Below are 20,928 nucleotides of genomic sequence, written 5' to 3' on the forward strand. Positions count from 1 at the left end.
TCTCTGCCCACCAGCTTCTTTCTATGGGACTCACCGTCACAAACAGGGCAGCAGGTGCCTGGCCGAGGGCGGGCCGGAGAGCGGCACAGGATGGCACAGTGCCTCCTTTTGCAGACGGAATTGCCTTCCTGGGATGGAAAAGGAGAGCGTCACACAACAGGTCCACTTGGTGTAAAAAGAGAACCTTTCACAGATAAGAGACAAGTGATGCAACCTGGAATTGCATTGGTCTTTTTAGATGGAGCATCACACCTTTGGCTCATGTTCATGTGATCATAGACTTATACAGTTGGAAGAGACCACAGGGGCCATCTAGTCCAACCACCTGCCTGTTGGATTATGGTTGTATGTGTATGAAATGTAAATCAAGTGTTTTCTGTTAGGCAAGAGTGTGTGTTTCAGTAATGAAACAGTTAACAGCAGGCTAGTTTTGACTGACAGCCTGCTATGACCTATCAGGCATGATATCCGGCCTTTGCAGGTCGGAACTTCCTTCGGACTGAGGAATGTTTTTCTTATCTCTGTGTGAGTTGAGCTGTGCTTGCCGAGTAAAGAGGCTGAAGAGAATGCCAGCTCAGAGCGATGGCTTTCGCTATGCTTTGTAAATATGTATTATAGATATTGAAATAAATGTTTGGACTTCAGACTACGGATGTGTTTGAGTCTGACATTGAACACAGGAATTGGTGAGGCAGATGATTGCAACCAATTCATCAGGGTGCTGGAGAAGATGACTGATGGAGTTTGGAGAAACCCACCCAGCACGCACCCTGACCCCCAAGATGACACTGCCATGTAGGAAAAGCACAGTTAAAGCACCCCTGAGAGATAGCCATCCAGCCTCTGTTTAAAAGCCTCCACTCTGGCCTTACCTGGCACCTGCACTTAAGGCACGGATCCGTGGCAGGGGTCCACTCCTCATTGTGTTCATACCGAGAAGCCCCATCCATACACCCTGTTGTATAAAGAAGCAAATCTGAGTTAGAGTTGTTACAGGAGGCATTTACATCCCAAGACAAACAGATGCACATACACTGCCGAATGAATGTATTTCAAGGCAACTTTAAGTGCCTCGGGCTGTGGCGCAGCTGGCTAGTAACCAGCTGCAATAAATCACTACTGACACTAAGCCCCCGACTATTAAATAGCCCAGCTTGCTGTTGACCTATGCAGCCCCAAAAGACAGTTGCATCTGTCAATTAGGGAAACTTAGGTACGCTTTATGCGGGAGACTAAATTAAATAATTTACAACATCATAAAACTGCCAGCAAAACACGAGGAAAGGAATGAGGAAGTACAGCCACTACTGGACAGTGAAGCAACAGCTCCTGTGGCCGGAATCGTGAAGCTGGAAAAAAAATGTTAAATGCCTCTGTGTCTGTCTATATATGTTGTTTGTCTGTTGGCATTGAAAGTTTGCCATATATATGTTCATTGTAATCCGCCCTGAGTCCCCTTCAGGGTGAGAAGGGTGGAATATAAATACTGTAAATAAATAAATAATAAATAAATGCCACTGAATCCTGGGACCTGTCGTTTGGCAAGACTGTGGCAAAGTGAGTGTTGGAATGGGAAAGCTAACATTCTGAAGTGGCCCAAAATGCCTTTTTAGGAAAGAATAAATGTTTGGGTTAGAGAAGAAGCTTAAGGAAAGAGATACAGAGCTATTGCAAAATGGAGAACCACAATGCATGTTGACATGGAGAATAGAAACCAAAGTGAGGAGCAGTTGATCCATGAAATGTGTTGTGGTAATCTCTGAGCGGTTAGACTCAATTTAACCCTCTCTGGGGGAGATTCCATCACAAACAGCAGAGTAGCAAAAGCAAAGCTTTCAAATGCAACAGTTACTTACACGAGGCGAGCAAAGAGAAGCCTTTGTCTATTTAGGATTGCAATGACTGCAGAGTCTCAATAAAAGTTCAAATGGTATTTATTCAGGTAAAAAGAACTCCATTGTAGATAGAAAGGCTTGGGAGCTGTCTAGACTACTCTAGACTGGTTTCTAAGGAAAAATAAGAAAGGAAAAATAACAAACATCTAAATAGTTACATCTTGCCAGGAGAGATGGCAGGATGCTTCTTGTTAGCTTGAAGAACAAAGGGAGAAGAATGAACCAAAATGGTTCCAACCTTCTGGTCCAGTTTATTGGGGCCATAAAAGAATCATAGAATCATAGAATCATAGAATAGTAGAGTTGGAAGAGACCTCATGGGCCATCCAGTCCAACCCCCTGCCAAGAAGCAGGAAATCGCATTCAAAGCAGGAAATCGCATTCAACTGCATTCTGCATTCTGACCAATGAGAAGTTAGTGTCCCTAAAGATTCACATTTCTGCTAACTTCAAAGTAAGGGATGTGACGTGAACAGGATAGAGTGAAACACAGTAAAGCCTGTCTAGGCATGCTTTGGAAAAAGGGAAAGGATTCCCTCAATCTAACTCTATCATCTATCTGACTACATCTAGACTTGAGTAGTCCAGGATGTTTCCCAACAAAATGAACTCTGCAACTTGATGGATTGAGGACAGCAGGGAAGCCTCCTTACTGGTACAACTGGTAGAGTGTCCCTTTGACATGATGAATTAAGCAGGAATTAAGTTGGAAAGGAGCTCAAACCACGCCCCGGATTTGAACCACTGACCTTTTGGTCAGCAAGTTCAGCAGCTCAGTGGTTTAATCCGCTGCACCACCGGGGGCTTCACCATTTGATATTACATGAAAATAACTGTTATTACCATGAAACAAGAAATGTGGAAGATGTAAACCATAGATCAGGATTGCTGTAAAATGATATAAAAGGGAGGTCTTTCACATGTACTGTGTTGTTGGATGTGGCACGACAAAGAAATGGATCGACTCTTTGTGAGAGTGAATGAACCCACTTGGTGCCAAGGCAATGTAGGATTTTAAATGCTGAATAAACATGACATGCATAGTGCTTAAACCCAGATCTGATGTCTTTGGTATGTATATTCTTCAGGGTATACAATTTCAGGTATTGTAGGTTATTCAGTTTCCCCTCTTCTCTAAAATAGAACACAATCTGCATTTGTAAAGGAAAACTACCAGGATTATCTAGCCTTCTGCCATGGGCCAGGCCTTAGCACAGCAGGTTGACCACCAGCTGCAATAAGTCGTGCCAGTTGAAAGGTCGGCAGTTCAAAGCCAGGGTCGGGGTGAGTGCCTGATCATCAGCCCCGTTCATTGCCCACCTAGCTGCGAGTAGACAAATAGGTACTGCATACGCGGGGAGGTATTTTAATGGCACCATAAAGAAAACCAGAAGAAATGCCGGCGAAGGAGGAAGTCTCTTTGACACGGAGAATGGAGCAACAGCACCCCCTCATGGCCAGAACGGAGCACAATCTCCCGGACGCCGAAGATGGGAAATGGCTATACACCTCTATCTGTACTATTGTTTGTCCTGTCTGTGTCTAACAGCATTGAATGTTTGCCGTATATGTGTTGTGATCCGCCCTGAGTTCCCTTCAGGGTGAGAAGGAGAGAATATAAATACTGCACATCTATACACGTAATAAAAGTGAAAATCTGCATTTGTGTATGTAGCATGGGTGTCCACTCACGCAAACAGCTTCCCGCCTCCCATGGCCCTTTTTCCACTGACATGCAGGTCATAGTGAGCATCACGAACATGTATCCCAAACCCTGCCCGTGTCCTCCACAAGCACCACCCTGCCCCCCACCCAAGTGAAGGTTTCCACGCAGGAACAATCTCATCCTAGATGTTCTGTTTTTCCTCCAGAATGGACATCCCAGGGTTCCTTGATTTGCATGACTCCGCCCACTGCCTCTCCCTTAACCCTTTCCTACCCTTTCCTGTGGCACACAGTTAACATAGGAATTGATCAGCAACTGAACAAGAGGTTTGGGGAGAATTCAGCATGATTTACAGGAGTTGTACTTGACCGACATACAGAGAGCACTCTGAACCCAATCAACAATGCATCTGGACCACACTTGCCATGGATGATGGGACTTGCAGTACTTTCACTGATACTGTGACCCTCACCAACAATGGACTGAGACCAAACTTGGCACAGAGAAGCCCCATGACCAACTGAACATACTGCAGGGGTTAGTGGGAATGGGCCTTGATTTTGGGAATTATAGTTCACCTGCATCCAGAAAGCACTGAACCCAGCCAACATCAGATCTGGACCAAACTTGACACACAGACCCAACCTGGCCAACTGTACATATGGGCCTGGTTTGGGGGTGATTGACCTCTGATCTGGGAGTTGTAGTTCACCCTTATCTAGAGAGCCTTGAACCCAGATGAATACATTTATTTCTATGAGAAGAAATAAGACAGCAGAGCAGCACATATATACTACCTAAAGCAAACAGAGGGAACTCCAGGATTACCTGAAGAAGGTCTACCTGAAGAAGGTCACCGAAACTGGATGCATACCCGGGAGACCAGTCGTTGCTATTGACATCGACCTTTGTTGCTATTGACATGGAACTTTGTTGCTATTGACATGGAACTTTGATTTACTTTGAATGAGTTACTATTGACATGGAACTTTGATTTACTTTGAATGATCGATTTTGAAGAAGAGTATCACAAACCTTGAGAACATTATCAAGATTATATTTGTTAAAATTGGACATTGAAATATGTACTTACCTGTACAGTTGGAATATATAAACTGATATTACAGTCATAATATATGTGATTATATCACTTGAGGAAATATAGAACTATAACTTACTTTAAAGTATAATATATACCATACTTTTCCTTTTTTCATTTTTGCTGTATATAATAGACATCTGTGCATATAGCTGCAACTGCAAATAGTACTGTCAGGGTTTGGGGGTGATTGCCCTGGGAATCTGGGAGTTGTAGTTCACCCTTATCCAGCCAATGACAGATCTGGACCAAACTTCAGTGATAGAACCTAACATCCCAAAACAAACAATGTCTTCTTTTAATAACCTGGGCACTGCTGGGTCCCCAAACTATAAATAAATAAATGGCAGTTCAAACTGCATTCATTCCACAGTATAGACACACCATAAAATAGGAATAGAGTCTATCCGGAAGGGGTCAGCCCCATGTTGGCCCTTCGCTCTCACCCTGGCATCGGCGGCAACATTGTCCGGGCACTTCCTCTGTGACGGCGCAGTCCAGCTTTGGGCAAGAAACTGGAGAGCAGAGAACGTTCCCTTCCTAGAACAGAAGAAGAGAGAAGAAGGAAACATCAGCTTTCCCATCTGGTCAGGTTTAGCCAGTCATCTCTCCCAGAAGGACAGGTTCTGAAGCACACAATCCTAGAACAGAAGGGGCATCCAGGGGCCATCCAATCTGACCTTTTTCTACCGGGCAGGAAGATGCCTTCTAAGCCCTCCCAACAGATAGCCATACAGTCTCTCCTTAAACACCTACAAAGAGGGAGACTCTACCAGACTCCCAGGCATCAGAGGATTCAATTCTCAAACAACTCTTAGGAATAAATAATTGAATCAATCGTAACATTTGGAAGCGACCCCAAGGGCCATCTAGTCTAACTCCCTTCTGCTGGTTAAAAAGACACCATCCAAGCCCTCCTGACAGATGTCCATCCAGACTCTGATGAAATGCCCCCAAAGGAGGAAACATGACTGGACTGGATCCCAATATCCAACAACTCTTATGAATGAATGAATGAATGAATGAATTAATTAATTAATATCCAACAGTTCCTATGAATTAATGAATGGATGTCCAACAGCTCTTATACAGTATATGTATGCACGAATGAATGAATTGATGTCCATCAGCTCTTATGAACGAATGAATGAATGGATCAATCAACCAATCAATAAATCATAAAATTTGGAAGGGATCCCAAGGGCCATCCAGTCCAGCCCCCTTCTTCTACACAGAAAGACACAATTCAAGCCCTCCTGACAGATGACCATCCAGCCTCTGTTGGAAAACCTCTAGAGATGGAGACTCCAACAGAGGCAGTCTATATTCCAATAGAGTTGGAAAGGGCATTCAAGGGCCATCCAGTCCAGCCCCCTTCTACCACATAGAAAGACACAATTCAAGCCCTCCTGACAGATGACCATCCAGCCTCTATTGGAAAACCTCTAGCGATGGAGGCTCCACCAGATTCAGAGGCAGTCTATATTCCAATAGAGTTGGAAAGGGCATTCAAGGGCCATCTAGTCCAGCCCCCTTCTACCACATAGAAAGACACAATTCAAGCCCTCCTGACAGATGACCATCCAGCCTCTGTTGGAAAACCTCTAGAGATGGAGGCTCCACCAGATTCAGAGGCAGTCTATATTCCAATAGAGTTGGAAAGGGCATTCAAGGGCCATCTAGTCCAGCCCCCTTCTACCACATAGAAAGACACAATTCAAGCCCTCCTGACAGATGACCATCCAGCCTCTATTGGAAAACCTCTAGAGATGGAGGCTCCAACAGATTCAGAGGCAGTCTATATTCCAATAGAGTTGGAAAGGGCATTCAAGGGCCATCCAGTCCAGCCCCCTTCTACCACATAGAAAGACACAATTCAAGCCCTCCTGACAGATGACCATCCAGCCTCTATTGGAAAACCTCTAGAGATGGAGGCTCCACCAGATTCAGAGGCAGTCTATATTCCAATAGAGTTGGAAAGGGCATTCAAGGGCCATCCAGTCCAGCCCCCTTCTACCACATAGAAAGACACAATTCAAGCCCTCCTGACAGATGACCATCCAGCCTCTATTGGAAAACCTCTAGAGATGGAGGCTCCACCAGATTCAGAGGCAGTCTATATTCCAATAGAGTTGGAAAGGGCATTCAAGGGCCATCCAGTCCAGCCCCCTTCTACCACATAGAAAGACACAATTCAAGCCCTCCTGACAGATGACCATCCAGCCTCTGTTGGAAAACCTCTAGAGATGGAGGCTCCACCAGATTCAGAGGCAGTCTATATTCCAATAGAGTAGGAAAGGGCATTCAAGGGCCATCTAGTCCAGCCCCCTTCTACCACATAGAAAGACACAATTCAAGCCCTCCTGACAGATGACCATCCAGCCTCTGTTGGAAAACCTCTAGAGATGGAGGCTCCACCAGATTCAGAGGCAGTCTATATTCCAATAGAGTAGGAAAGGGCATTCAAGGGCCATCTAGTCCAGCCCCCTTCTACCACATAGAAAGACACAATTCAAGCCCTCCTGACAGATGACCATCCAGCCTCTATTGGAAAACCTCTAGAGATGGAGGCTCCACCAGATTCAGAGGCAGTCTATATTCCAATAGAGTTGGAAAGGGCATTCAAGGGCCATCCAGTCCAGCCCCCTTCTACCACATAGAAAGACACAATTCAAGCCCTCCTGACAGATGACCATCCAGCCTCTGTTGGAAAACCTCTAGAGATGGAGGCTCCACCAGATTCAGAGGCAGTCTATATTCCAATAGAGTTGGAAAGGGCATTCAAGGGCCATCTAGTCCAGCCCCCTTCTACCACATAGAAAGACACAATTCAAGCCCTCCTGACAGAAGACCATCCAGCCTCTATTGGAAAACCTCTAGAGATGGAGGCTCCACCAGATTCAGAGGCAGTCTATATTCCAATAGAGTTGGAAAGGGCATTCAAGGGCCATCCAGTCCAGCCCCCTTCTACCACATAGAAAGACACAATTCAAGCCCTCCTGACAGATGACCATCCAGCCTCTATTGGAAAACCTCTAGAGATGGAGGCTCCACCAGATTCAGAGGCAGTCTATATTCCAATAGAGTTGGAAAGGGCATTCAAGGGCCATCTAGTCCAGCCCCCTTCTACCACATAGAAAGACACAATTCAAGCCCTCCTGACAGATGACCATCCAGCCTCTGTTGGAAAACCTCTAGAGATGGAGGCTCCACCAGATTCAGAGGCAGTCTATATTCCAATAGAGTAGGAAAGGGCATTCAAGGGCCATCTAGTCCAGCCCCCTTCTACCACATAGAAAGACACAATTCAAGCCCTCCTGACAGATGACCATCCAGCCTCTATTGGAAAACCTCTAGAGATGGAGGCTCCACCAGATTCAGAGGCAGTCTATATTCCAATAGAGTTGGAAAGGGCATTCAAGGGCCATCTAGTCCAGCCCCCTTCTACCACATAGAAAGACACAATTCAAGCCCTCCTGACAGAAGACCATCCAGCCTCTATTGGAAAACCTCTAGAGATGGAGGCTCCACCAGATTCAGAGGCAGTCTATATTCCAATAGAGTTGGAAAGGGCATTCAAGGGCCATCTAGTCCAGCCCCCTTCTACCACATAGAAAGACACAATTCAAGCCCTCCTGACAGAAGACCATCCAGCCTCTATTGGAAAACCTCTAGAGATGGAGGCTCCACCAGATTCAGAGGCAGTCTATATTCCAATAGAGTTGGAAAGGGCATTCAAGGGCCATCCAGTCCAGCCCCCTTCTACCACATAGAAAGACACAATTCAAGCCCTCCTGACAGATGACCATCCAGCCTCTATTGGAAAACCTCTAGAGATGGAGGCTCCACCAGATTCAGAGGCAGTCTATATTCCAATAGAGTTGGAAAGGGCATTCAAGGGCCATCCAGTCCAGCCCCCTTCTACCACATAGAAAGACACAATTCAAGCCCTCCTGACAGATGACCATCCAGCCTCTATTGGAAAACCTCTAGAGATGGAGGCTCCAACAGATTCAGAGGCAGTCTATATTCCAATAGAGTTGGAAAGGGCATTCAAGGGCCATCCAGTCCAGCCCCCTTCTACCACATAGAAAGACACAATTCAAGCCCTCCTGACAGATGACCATCCAGCCTCTGTTGGAAAACCTCTAGAGATGGAGGCTCCACCAGATTCAGAGGCAGTCTATATTCCAATAGAGTTGGAAAGGGCATTCAAGGGCCATCTAGTCCAGCCCCCTTCTACCACATAGAAAGACACAATTCAAGCCCTCCTGACAGATGACCATCCAGCCTCTGTTGGAAAACCTCTAGAGATGGAGGCTCCACCAGATTCAGAGGCAGTCTATATTCCAATAGAGTTGGAAAGGGCATTCAAGGGCCATCCAGTCCAGCCCCCTTCTACCACATAGAAAGACACAATTCAAGCCCTCCTGACAGATGACCATCCAGCCTCTATTGGAAAACCTCTAGAGATGGAGGCTCCACCAGATTCAGAGGCAGTCTATATTCCAATAGAGTTGGAAAGGGCATTCAAGGGCCATCCAGTCCAGCCCCCTTCTACCACATAGAAAGACACAATTCAAGCCCTCCTGACAGATGACCATCCAGCCTCTATTGGAAAACCTCTAGAGATGGAGGCTCCACCAGATTCAGAGGCAGTCTATATTCCAATAGAGTTGGAAAGGGCATTCAAGGGCCATCCAGTCCAGCCCCCTTCTACCACATAGAAAGACACAATTCAAGCCCTCCTGACAGATGACCATCCAGCCTCTGTTGGAAAACCTCTAGAGATGGAGGCTCCACCAGATTCAGAGGCAGTCTATATTCCAATAGAGTTGGAAAGGGCATTCAAGGGCCATCTAGTCCAGCCCCCTTCTACCACATAGAAAGACACAATTCAAGCCCTCCTGACAGAAGACCATCCAGCCTCTATTGGAAAACCTCTAGAGATGGAGGCTCCACCAGATTCAGAGGCAGTCTATATTCCAATAGAGTTGGAAAGGGCATTCAAGGGCCATCCAGTCCAGCCCCCTTCTACCACATAGAAAGACACAATTCAAGCCCTCCTGACAGATGACCATCCAGCCTCTGTTGGAAAACCTCTAGAGATGGAGGCTCCAACAGATTCTGAGGCAGTCTATATTCCAATAGAGTTGGAAAGGGCATTCAAGGGCCATCTAGTCCAGCCCCCTTTCTGCCGGGCAGGAAGACACAATTCAAGCCCTTCCAACAGATGGCTATTCAGCCTGTGTTTACAAGCCTCCTGAGGCTGAGAGAGTGTGGCTTGCACCAAGGTGCCCACCTTGCAGAGGCAGCGTTGGCAAAGGCTGTTTCCAGGGACTTCTCCTCCGCTGGGGACGACCTGCCCACGGAAGAGGCAGCGGGAGCAGTCCAGGCAGCAAGAAGCCCCAGTGGGCGGGAGGCCATGGCTGCAGGTCTTGGCACACGTCTGGGCTGGGACGCACAACAGCTCCCCTTCCTGAAGGAGAGAATCAGTCATTAGAGTTACGAGTTGGGTCGATACAGGGAATGCTGTGGATGTAGCGTACCTGGATTTCAGTAAGGCCTTCGACAAAGTCCCCCACGACCTTCTGGCAAACAAACTAGTAAAATGTGGGCTAGACAAAACTACGGTTAGGTGGATCTGTAATTGGCTAAACGAACCCAAAGGGTGCTCACCAATGCGTCGTCTTCATCATGGAAAGAAGTCACGAGTGGGGTGCCATCCGCAGGGCTCCGTCCTGGGCCCGGTTCTGTTCAACATCTTTATTAACGACTTAGACGAAGGGTTAGAAGGCACGATCATCAAGTTTGCAGACGACACAAAACTGGGAGGGATAGCTAACACTCCAGAAGACAGGAGCAGAATTCAAAACGATCTTGACAGACTAGAGAGATGATTGGCCGAAACTCACAAAATGAAGTTCAACAGGGACAAATGCAAGATGCTTTACTTCGGCAGAAAAAATGGAAATCAAAGATACAGAATGGGGGACGAGGCCTGGCTTGACAGCAGTGTGTGCGAAAAAGACCTTGGAGTCCTCGTGGGGAGGAAGGTGAACATGAGCCAGGAATGTGATGCGGCTGCTAAAAAAGCCAATGGGATTCTGGCCTCATCAATAGGGGAAGAGCGTCTAGATCCAGGGAAGTCCTGCTCCCCCTTATTCTATTCTGCCTTGGTCAGACCACACCTGGAATCACACTGTGTCCAATTTTGGGCACCGCAGATGAAGGGAGATGTTGACAAGCTGGAAAGCGTCCAGAGGAGGGCGACTAAAATGATGAAGGGTCTGGAGAACAAGCCCTATGAGGAGCGGCTTAAAGAGCTGGGCATGTTTAGCCTGCAGAAGAGAAGGCTGAGAGGAGACATGAGAGCCATGTACAAATAAGGGAAGGGAAGTCATAGGGAGGAGGGAGCAGGATTGTTTTCTGCTGCCCTGCAGACTAGGACGCAAGGGAACAATGGCTTCAAACTACAGGAAAGGAAGGAGATTCCACCTGAACATCTGGAAGAACTTCCTCACAGTGAGAAGGGCTGTTCGACAGTGGAACTCTCTTCCCCGGGGCTGTGGTGGAGGCTCCTTCCTTGGAGGCTTTTAAGCAGAGGCTGGATGGCCATCTGTCGGGGGTGCTTTGAATGCGATTTCCTGCTTCTTAGCAGGGGGTTGGACTAGATGGCCCATGTGGTCTCTTCCAACTCTACTATTCTATGATTCTATGATTCTATGATTCATTTCATCCAACGGACAAAATATCACGGAGCAGATGCTTGAAAAGGCATTATGTTGGTTCTCCAGGTTGCATCAACACCAGGCATGGGCAAACTTCGGTTGGTGTTATTTGTTGTTAGTATGAAATGTTAGATCAATAGTTTGCTGTTTGGATTGTGCATCTGTGTTTCAGCAGCACATGGGGTAATCACAAGCCAGCTTGATTGATAGCCTGCAGAGCCTATAGGTCAAGACTTCCAGACCCAGCAGCACAGACAGGACATTTGTGATCTGGCAATGGAATGTGGGAGTTGCCTGCTTGAGTTGTTCGCAGATGCTAGGCAAAGAGAGAGGGCATGTTTACCCTTGCTAGGGAAAGCATGAGTCCTATGAGTGATGGACTTTGTAATTGTATATAGATGTATATAATAAAGCCTTTGTACCGCTGGGATCAGATGAATTGATGTAAGTTAATTTTTAATCTGATTTATAGTGTATTGTATAATTATTATATGTGTGTTTATTGTAAGCCACCCTGAGTCCCCTCTCGGGTGAGAAGGGCGGTATATAAATGTTGTAATAATAATAATAATAATAATAATAATAATAATAATAATAATAATAATACAACTGTGTGGCCCAAATGATCCATTGGAACTTATGCCTCAAGTACCACCTCCCAGCAGCCAAGAACTGGTGGGATCACAAACCAGCAAAGATCGTGGAAAATGAACACGCAAAGATACTGTGGGACTTCCGAATCCAGACTGACAAAGTTCTGGAACACAACACACCAGACATCACAGTGGTGGAAAAGAAAAAGGTTTGGATCATTGATGTTGCCATCCCAGGTGACAGTCGCATTGACGAAAAACAACAGGAAAAACTCAGCCGCTACCAGGACCTCAAGATTGAACTCCAAAGACTCTGGCAGAAACCAGTGCAGGTGGTCCCGGTGGTGATGGGCACACTGGGTGCCGTGCCAAAAGATCTCAGACGGCATTTGGAAACAATAGACATTGACAAAATTACGATCTGCCAACTGCAAAAGGCCACCCTACTGGGATCTGCACGCATCATCCGAAAATACATCACACAGTCCTAGACACTTGGGAAGTGTTCGACTTGTGGTTTTGTGAAACGAAATCCAGCATGTCTATCTTGTTTGCTGTGTCATACAACGTTGTTGTGTCAAAAATAATAATAATAATAATAATAATAATAATAATAATAATAATAATAATAATGACTGTGGTGTCGGTTTGTCAGTGCTGCTTTTTCTGGAAGCTTAAGCGGTCTGACTGGAGAGAAGAAGAAGGTGAGAGGACCAGACTCACCAATGAATCAGGGTGTTGCGGAGGTTAATCGAAGTAACCCCCACCCCTGCCCATCTTCCACAACTTCGCCCCCCCTCCAGATATTTTGGACTTCAACTCCCACAACTCATAACAGTCACCTGGAGGGAGGGCTGAAGTTTGCCCAGGCCTGTCGCAAACTATAGCCTCCATGTTTCCATGGCATTGAGCCACATCAGTTCAAGTGGTGTCAAACTGCACTGCTTCTGTAGTGCAAATGCACCCTGTGAAATCATAGGAGAGCACCCTAGCCGACCTTCTGGAATCTGTAGTCCCAAAGGGGACTTTTCCAAGTTCCAACCTCCCACATGTGATCTTTGGGGCTAGCTGTAATCTTCAATTTTCTGAATCAGCACCCCAGATAACCCCAGAATCAGGCCTAAAAATGAAGGCATCAAGGCACCTCTGCTTCCAGGCGCCACATGGAGCGGCTCTGCTCAGAAGGAGGGAGGGAGGAGGAGAAGTAGCAGTCAGGAGGCTTGTTGTCATGCCTGCCTTTCGTGGATAGTCAACCTCTCCCGACACACCATTACCTCAGCACCATAAGAAGATTTCACGAGACCAGTCACTCTCGTTGCAATAGTGTAGTCTCTGTGAGGTCGCGGACCATATTTTAGTTCTTGGGGACCACTGGTGGTCTACGGACCACAGGCTGGGAACCACTGATCTTTAATGTCCGCAGCTATCTATCTATCTATCTATCTATCTATCTATCTATCTATCTATCTATCATCTCCCTATGTATTTATCCATTCAGTTAACCATCCATCCATCCATCCATCCATCCATTCACCTACTCAGCTATCATCTATCTACCCATCATCCATAATATATCCATCCATCTGACTATATATTTAGCAATTCACATAACCATCCATCCATCCATCCATCCATCCACCTACCCAGGTATTATCTATCTATCCACATCTATCCACTTATTATCTATGTCCACAGCTATCTGTCTGTCTGTCTACCTCTTTGTCGATCTACCCATTTAAAACCACCAATCCATCCATCCATTTATCCAACTATTCACCTATCATCTATCTACCCACCATCTATAGTGTCCACAGCTATCTATCTATCTATCTATCTATCTATCTATCTATCTATCTATCCATCCATCTATATATTTAGCAATTCACATAACCATCCATCCATCCATCCATCCACCTACCCAGGTACCATCTATCTACTCACATCTATCCACTCATCATCTATAATGTCCACAGCTATCTGTCTACCTGTCTGGCTGCCCGCCTGCCACAGCTATCTGCCTGTCTACCTCTTTGTCTATCTATTTATCCATTCACAACCACCAATCCATCCATCCATCCATCCATCCATCCATTCATCCATCTAACTATTCACCTATCTACCCATCATCTATAATGTCCCCAGCTATCTATCTATCTATCCATCCATCTATATATTTATCAATTCACATAACCATCCATCCATCCACCTACCCAGGTATCATCTATCTACCCACATCTTTCCACTCATCATCTACAATGTCCACAGCTATCTGTCTACCTCTTTGTCTATTTATTTATCCATTCACAACCACCAATCCATCCATCCATCCATCCAACTATTCACCTATCATCTACCTACCCACCATCTATAGTGTTCACAGCTATCTGTCTATCTATCTGTCTATCTATCTATCTATCTATCTATCTATCTATCTATCTATCTATCCATCCATCCATCTATATATTTAGCAATTCACATAACCATCCATCCATCCATCCATCCACCTACCCAGGTACCATCTATCTACTCACATCTATCCACTCATCATCTATAATGTCCACAGCTATCTGTCTACCTGTCTGGCTGCCCGCCTGCCACAGCTATCTGCCTGTCTACCTCTTTGTCTATCTATTTATCCATTCACAACCACCAATCCATCCATCCATCCATCCATCCATCCATTCATCCATCTAACTATTCACCTATCTACCCATCATCTATAATGTCCCCAGCTATCTATCTATCTATCCATCCATCTATATATTTATCAATTCACATAACCATCCATCCATCCACCTACCCAGGTATCATCTATCTACCCACATCTTTCCACTCATCATCTACAATGTCCACAGCTATCTGTCTACCTCTTTGTCTATTTATTTATCCATTCACAACCACCAATCCATCCATCCATCCATCCAACTATTCACCTATCATCTACCTACCCACCATCTATAGTGTTCACAGCTATCTGTCTATCTATCTATCTATCTATCTATCTATCTATCTATCCACCTGTCTATTCATCCACCCATCCATCCACTTATCTATCTAGAAGGCTGAATTTTACAATAAATCGACAATGCAAGATCATAGAATCCTAGGGTTAGAGGAGGCCTCATTGGGGGAATGCATTCTTTTTAAAGCCCATACACAATAAAAAAAACCCTCACACCCCCAAAACTCACAAAGCAGGAACAGCGTTGGCATCCGTCAGCAGAAGTGACCTCCAGCCCAGGCTCTAAGGATCGCCCATCCAGCTCACAGACTGGAGAAACTGGGGTAATCAAGGCAAAAACTGAGTTATGGGCTTTATTTTTGAGGTCAAATTTCCTATCTAGAATATGTCCTTGCCCCCACCCCAAACAGTAATTTATGACTTAACTTTTAAAAACTTATATGGAAAGCAACACTGGACCAGATGGGCTCTGGGGGCCAGAGTATAAAACGGCGGCATTAATCCCCGAAGGATCCAGACGAGTCGTTAAGACTTCAATTACAATTAGTGCCACAGTAATTGGATGAAATTATTTAACATCTCTCTCATGCATTGAGGGATGCTAATTGCCTTGGGAAATGTTGGGATGCCCTAAAATTCCCAAGATTCCCCAGAGAAGAAGGAATAGGCGTATAACTAATATTCTCCGATGCAGAACTGAATTGGAGCGGATAGAGATGGGAGGTGCTAAGCGCCTGACCCTTGCAAACAACAACAACAACAACAACAACCCATTTTCCACCCTTGCAAATAATAATAATAATAATAATAATAATAATAATAATAATAATACATATCCAGCATATCTATCTAATAATAATAATAATAATAATAATAATAATAATAATAATAATAATAATATCCAGCATATTTCTCTTGTTTGCTGTGCCATACAATGTTGTTGTGTCAATAATAATAATAATATCCCACTTTCCTCTCTTAAACAAGGCTCAGCATGGCTCATGACATTATAAACAATACAATTTAAAACCCCAAACAGGTAAATATTAAAGTCGGATTGCACATAGAATTGCTAAAAACAAAATCACATAAAATCACATAAAACCACTAAAAACACTTTATATCTTAAGAATTCCAAATATAATATTTTTTCCCAAAATTCTAGCATTGCAATAACCTTCAAAGTAGGTCCTCTGCACTTGCAGGTTTAACTTTCGTGTATTTGTCTGTTTGCTGGAGATTCTGCATCTACACAGCAGAATGAATGCAATTTGACACCACTTCAAGTGCCAGGGCTCCAGGCTATAAAATATTGGGATTTGTAATTTGTTGAGGCACTATTTCTCTTTGGCAGAGAAGGCAAAAGACCTTGGAAAACTACAGCTCCCATGATAACAAAGCAATGAGCCATGGCAGTTGAAACAGGGACAAAACTGCATTAACCCTACAGTGTAGATGCACCCTCGCTCCTCCGGCATGGCTGGCAGAAGCTGAACATAGAGTGACACCGGAGGACCTTGACATTTCTAGAGAAAATGCTTCTCTAGGCATTTGGAGGTCCTTCAACACAAATCTATGGTACATTCATGATGGTTGACTATGGAGTCATGCTGGAGGATCTAAACCAGTGGTGCCCACCCTTCAGGTGTTGAGGACTCCTAACTCCAGAAGCCTTAACTAGCTCCCTCAATTGTCAGACATTCTGGAAGCCGATGTCTGTCAGGTAGAAAAATGATGTATTAGATAGGAATGCATTTCATGAACCTCCAATATGGAAAAATACCATTCTGATGGACATGTGTTCACAGCACTCTGCAGTGTTTCAAGGATCAGAACTAACTGCTTGCCTTTGAGAAAGTCCATCCCATTGCGCATGCCATGAGAGGATTGAATCCATATGCCTACCTAGTAGGGGTGTTGTGTGTTTTTTCCTCTTTCTCTCTTCCACCCCTGCGAACAAACTCCAAAACATCTGGAGGACCAAAGCTTGGGTGCCACCGACCTAGAGCTTCCAAGGGAGAAAACTTATCTAGGCATCTGTAGGTCCTCAAGTGCAATTCTATGGCCAACTTCCACCAGAAGTTGTTATTTGTGTTTCTTTCCCCCTTTCGTAGGGGTTCTTCACCCCTAAACCCAGCAAAAGTGGACTGCCTATGGTATTTTGCTCATATGTGTTAGTGTTTTTGTTGTTATGGAGTGAAATGTGTAATCTATTGTTGCTATGGAATTGTGTGCATTCGATCCGGCAAGCATTCCAGCAGTCCAGAGGTTAATCACAGCAGCCCTTGATTGATTGCTGGAAGGGCAAATGGACAGACACTTCCGTGTGTGCTATGTGACAGGAAGATACATCACAGACTGGAATCCAAAGGGAGGTGCTTCTGTGCACAGAGAGAACAGACTTTGAGGGAGACTGACATGCAACATGTGTCCGGATAGTTTTGGAGTTTAGCATTGTGAATATTGCAAATAAAGCCTTCAGAGCCGCTGAGTTTCAGTAGACATAAATCAGTGAAGGTGTCGTGTTTTGTCAGTGCTGCTTTTGCTGTTTGCAAAGTGGTCTGACGGGGTGAACAGAGGTGGGACCTGCCTCATCCATCAAATCGGGGTCGGCGATTCCCTGAGAGTATGTTACCCAAAGATTATTTGGGACTTTAGTAATAAAGAGATTTGGATGCAACCAAGATTTTGTAAACAATGAGCAAACGGAGCAGGCTTTATTATAAACCAGGAGCCACTTACCTGGACAGACAGGACAGCAGTGTCCTGGTTGTGGGACGGCCTTGGAGCATCGGATCGGGGGGCACTGGATGGGGTGGCATCGGACCAGGCTCCTCTGGAGCAGGAAAAAATTGAAGAAGTTGGGTCAGATACTTTCCTCCTCTGGAAAATTTGCTGTTACTGATGATGGTTTTCAGGTGCAAGAAGCAGAAAGGGAGAGTAACTCCGGCCTCAGCCTGAGAACACTAACGAGCCCTGTGGCCTTGAAAGCGATGAGGCCACTTCTCTCAATTGGACTAGTTCTTTGGAATTTCAGGGGTTGCGCAGAAGTCTCAGAATAGCAAATAAGTGGGAGGTCAAAGGGCAAAGAAATGCCTTCATGGTATGCGATTAAAACAGTCTGCTGAGAGGGAAATCTTCGTCAAAGCAATTCCTTGCTTGAATCAAGAACTAAGTCTGCTTTCCTGTATTATCTTATAGCCTGGATGTATCTTCATTTCTGGGACTTTGGCTTTGTTTAAGGACCTTGCTTCATGCCTAATGTTTCCATGGATTTGTTCTTACATCCTTGTTTTACTATCTTTTTCTTATTTCCTAATGAACTACAAAAGACTACAATCTGTGTGCAGCCTGGTGTCTTTAGAAAGGTGACGCTAACCTGGGGTGCGACAGAAATGCACCTCCTCAGAGCACAGGAAACTTGATTTTTTATTTTAAAAAAAAGAACAGACCCAGGATCTGACAGTGTGTTATTATTGGGGCCGGGCTGTGGCGCAGCTGGCTAGTAACCAGCTGCTATAAATCACTACTGACCGTGAGGTCATGAGTTCGAAGCCCGGGTCGGGTTAAGCCTCCGACCATTAATAGCCCCGGCTTGCTGTTGACCTAGGCAGCCCCGAAAGACAGTTGCATCTGTCAAGTAGGGAAATTTAGGGACGCTTTATGCGGGAGGCTAATTTACAACACCATAAAACTGCCAGCAAAACACGAGGAAAGGAATGAGGAAGTACAGCCACTACTGGACGGTGAAGCAACAGCTCCCCCTGTGGCCGGAATCGTGAAGCTGGAAAAATGTTAAAAATGCCTCTGAGTCTGTCTAATGTATGTTGTTTGTCTGTTGGTATTGAATGTTTGCCATATATGTGTTCATTGTAATCCGCCCTGAGTCCCCTTCGGGGTGAGAAAGAAGGGCGGAATAGAAATACTGTAAATAAATAAATAAATAAATATCTGAATGTACACTAATAGACCTGAAGGATACATATGTTCAGCTCCCAATTCCCTGGAACTGCTTTGAATCCCCTTTTTATGTGTGAATGCTGAACCCCAGTTGTGCTTCCTGAGATGTTTGTCACTCACCAGGCAGGAGCAATTCATGCACGGGTTCGACTTGGCCACAAAGATGTCCCCTTCTTGGTACCTCTGTCCTTCGTACTCGCAACCTGCGCAAAATGGAAGTTAAGGGACATCTCAGCATCTTGGAAGCTTCCCAGAATTAACAACACTGTAGAATCAATGCAGTCTGACCCCACTTTAATTTCCATGGCTCAATACAGTGGAATCCTACAAGTTGCAGCCTTTTCTGATGAGGCGTTTTGGTGCCTCACCAAACTACAACTCCCAGGACTCCACATCATTTTTGTACAATAGTGATTTTTTGCTGTACTTAGCTTTTATTTGTTGTAGGATACCTTCAGGATCCTGAGTTAAGTATCTTGAGGACCAAATTTTGGGAACAGTCGGCTTTTAGGAACTACAAATTCCAGGTTTGCAAAGGGGGAAGCCATGATAAGTTCATCAGCAGACACATCCAACACCAGAGGGTGCATCTTCACTGTGAAATTCATGTGGTTTGACCCCACTTTAACTGCCATGGGCCCATGCTAGGAAATCTTTGGATTTGTAGTTTGTTAAAGCACAAGGAATCTTTGGCAGAAAGAGCAAAAGACCATGTAAAAGTACAACCCCAGGACGCCGATGATTCATTTAGCAAGCACTTAATGTCCATCTGTTGGGAGGGCTTGGATTACTATTTGGTTAAATAGCTGAAAGGATGGCACATTGAGGAGGGGACAAACTTGCTTTTTGTTATTCCAAAGATGCAATGGAGCAACAGATTCAGGCTGCAGGAAAATAGATTCCATCTCAACATCAGGAAGAACATCTTGAGGGTAAGATCTGTTCAACAGTGAAATATGTTGCTTTGGAGTCTGATGGAGTCTCCTTGATGGAGGCATTTAAGCGGAGACTGGATGGCCATCTGTCGGGAGGACTTGGATTGTGCCTTCCTGCCTGGGAGAATGGGGCCAGACTGGATGGCCCTTGGGGGTCTCTCCCAACTCTAGGATTCTATGATTATGTCTTTCTGTGGGGCAGAAAGGGTGGAACTGGAAGCTCTTTGGTGATCTCTTTAAGCAGAGGTTGTATGGCCATCTGTCAGGAGGGCTTGGATGGTGCCTTCCTGCTGGCAGAATGGGGTCAGACTGGATGGCTCTTGAGGTCTTTTCCAACTCTAGGATTCCATGATTATGTCTTTCTTTGGGGCAGAAAGGGTGGAACTGGAAGGTCTTTGTTGATCTCTTTAAGCAGAGGTTGGATGGCCATCTCTTTGGAAGGCATGGATTATGCCTTCCAGCCTGGCAGAATGGGGTCAGACTAGGTGGACCTTAGGGGTCTCTTTCAATTCTAGAATTCTACAGTTCTATGTTTCTGCTCTTACCTGGACGGCAAACGGGGCAGCATTCTCCTGGTGGCGTGTAGCGCTCCCGACATGAAAGTTCAGGACATTTGGTGGCCTGGCATTGCACCGTCCCAGCCTAGAAGGGGCACAGAGAGGAACATCTGGACTCTGACTTGGTCAACAACATCACAGAAGCAGACACACATTGTGGTTTTCCTGAGCTGCTCAGCACTAGTGATGTCACAGACATTGACCCTTAGGTGCCAGTGATAGAGCAAATTCCCCCAATGATGGGACGCAAGGCACAAATAAAGAATGTTTACAAATGTTTAGGAGACCCTGGTGGCACAGCGTGTTACAGCGCTGAGCTGCTGAACTTGTGGACTGAAAGGTCGCAGGTTCGAATCCGGGGAGCCGAGAGAGCACCCGCTGTTAGCCACAGCTTCTGCCAACCTAGCCCTTCGAAAACATGCCAATGTGAGTAGATCAATAGGTACCGCTTCTGCGGGAATGTAACGGTGCTCCATGCAGTCATGCCGGCCACATGACCTTGGAGGTGTCTACGGACAACGCCGGCTCTT

At 45.4% G+C, this 20,928-nt stretch overlaps 1 protein-coding gene across 1 annotated transcript in view; it reads right to left on the reverse strand.

Annotated features, from left to right (window-relative positions):
* Window positions 1-20,928, reverse strand: part of kcp (kielin cysteine rich BMP regulator) — a 176,061-nt gene that overhangs the window by 101,279 nt on the left and 53,854 nt on the right. The window contains exons 8-15 of the mRNA XM_062982751.1: window positions 20,387-20,483; window positions 19,027-19,109; window positions 17,689-17,782; window positions 15,176-15,264; window positions 9,963-10,343; window positions 5,107-5,200; window positions 873-955; window positions 35-128 (exon numbers count right to left, since the gene is read on the reverse strand). Of these exons, the coding sequence (XP_062838821.1) occupies window positions 35-128; window positions 873-955; window positions 5,107-5,200; window positions 9,963-10,343; window positions 15,176-15,264; window positions 17,689-17,782; window positions 19,027-19,109; window positions 20,387-20,483 (1,015 nt within the window). The remainder of the gene's footprint in view (window positions 1-34; window positions 129-872; window positions 956-5,106; window positions 5,201-9,962; window positions 10,344-15,175; window positions 15,265-17,688; window positions 17,783-19,026; window positions 19,110-20,386; window positions 20,484-20,928) is intronic.

The sequence above is a fragment of the Anolis carolinensis genome, chromosome 5 (genome assembly GCF_035594765.1).
Source record: "Anolis carolinensis isolate JA03-04 chromosome 5, rAnoCar3.1.pri, whole genome shotgun sequence".
Taxonomy (NCBI): Eukaryota; Metazoa; Chordata; class Lepidosauria; order Squamata; family Dactyloidae; genus Anolis; species Anolis carolinensis.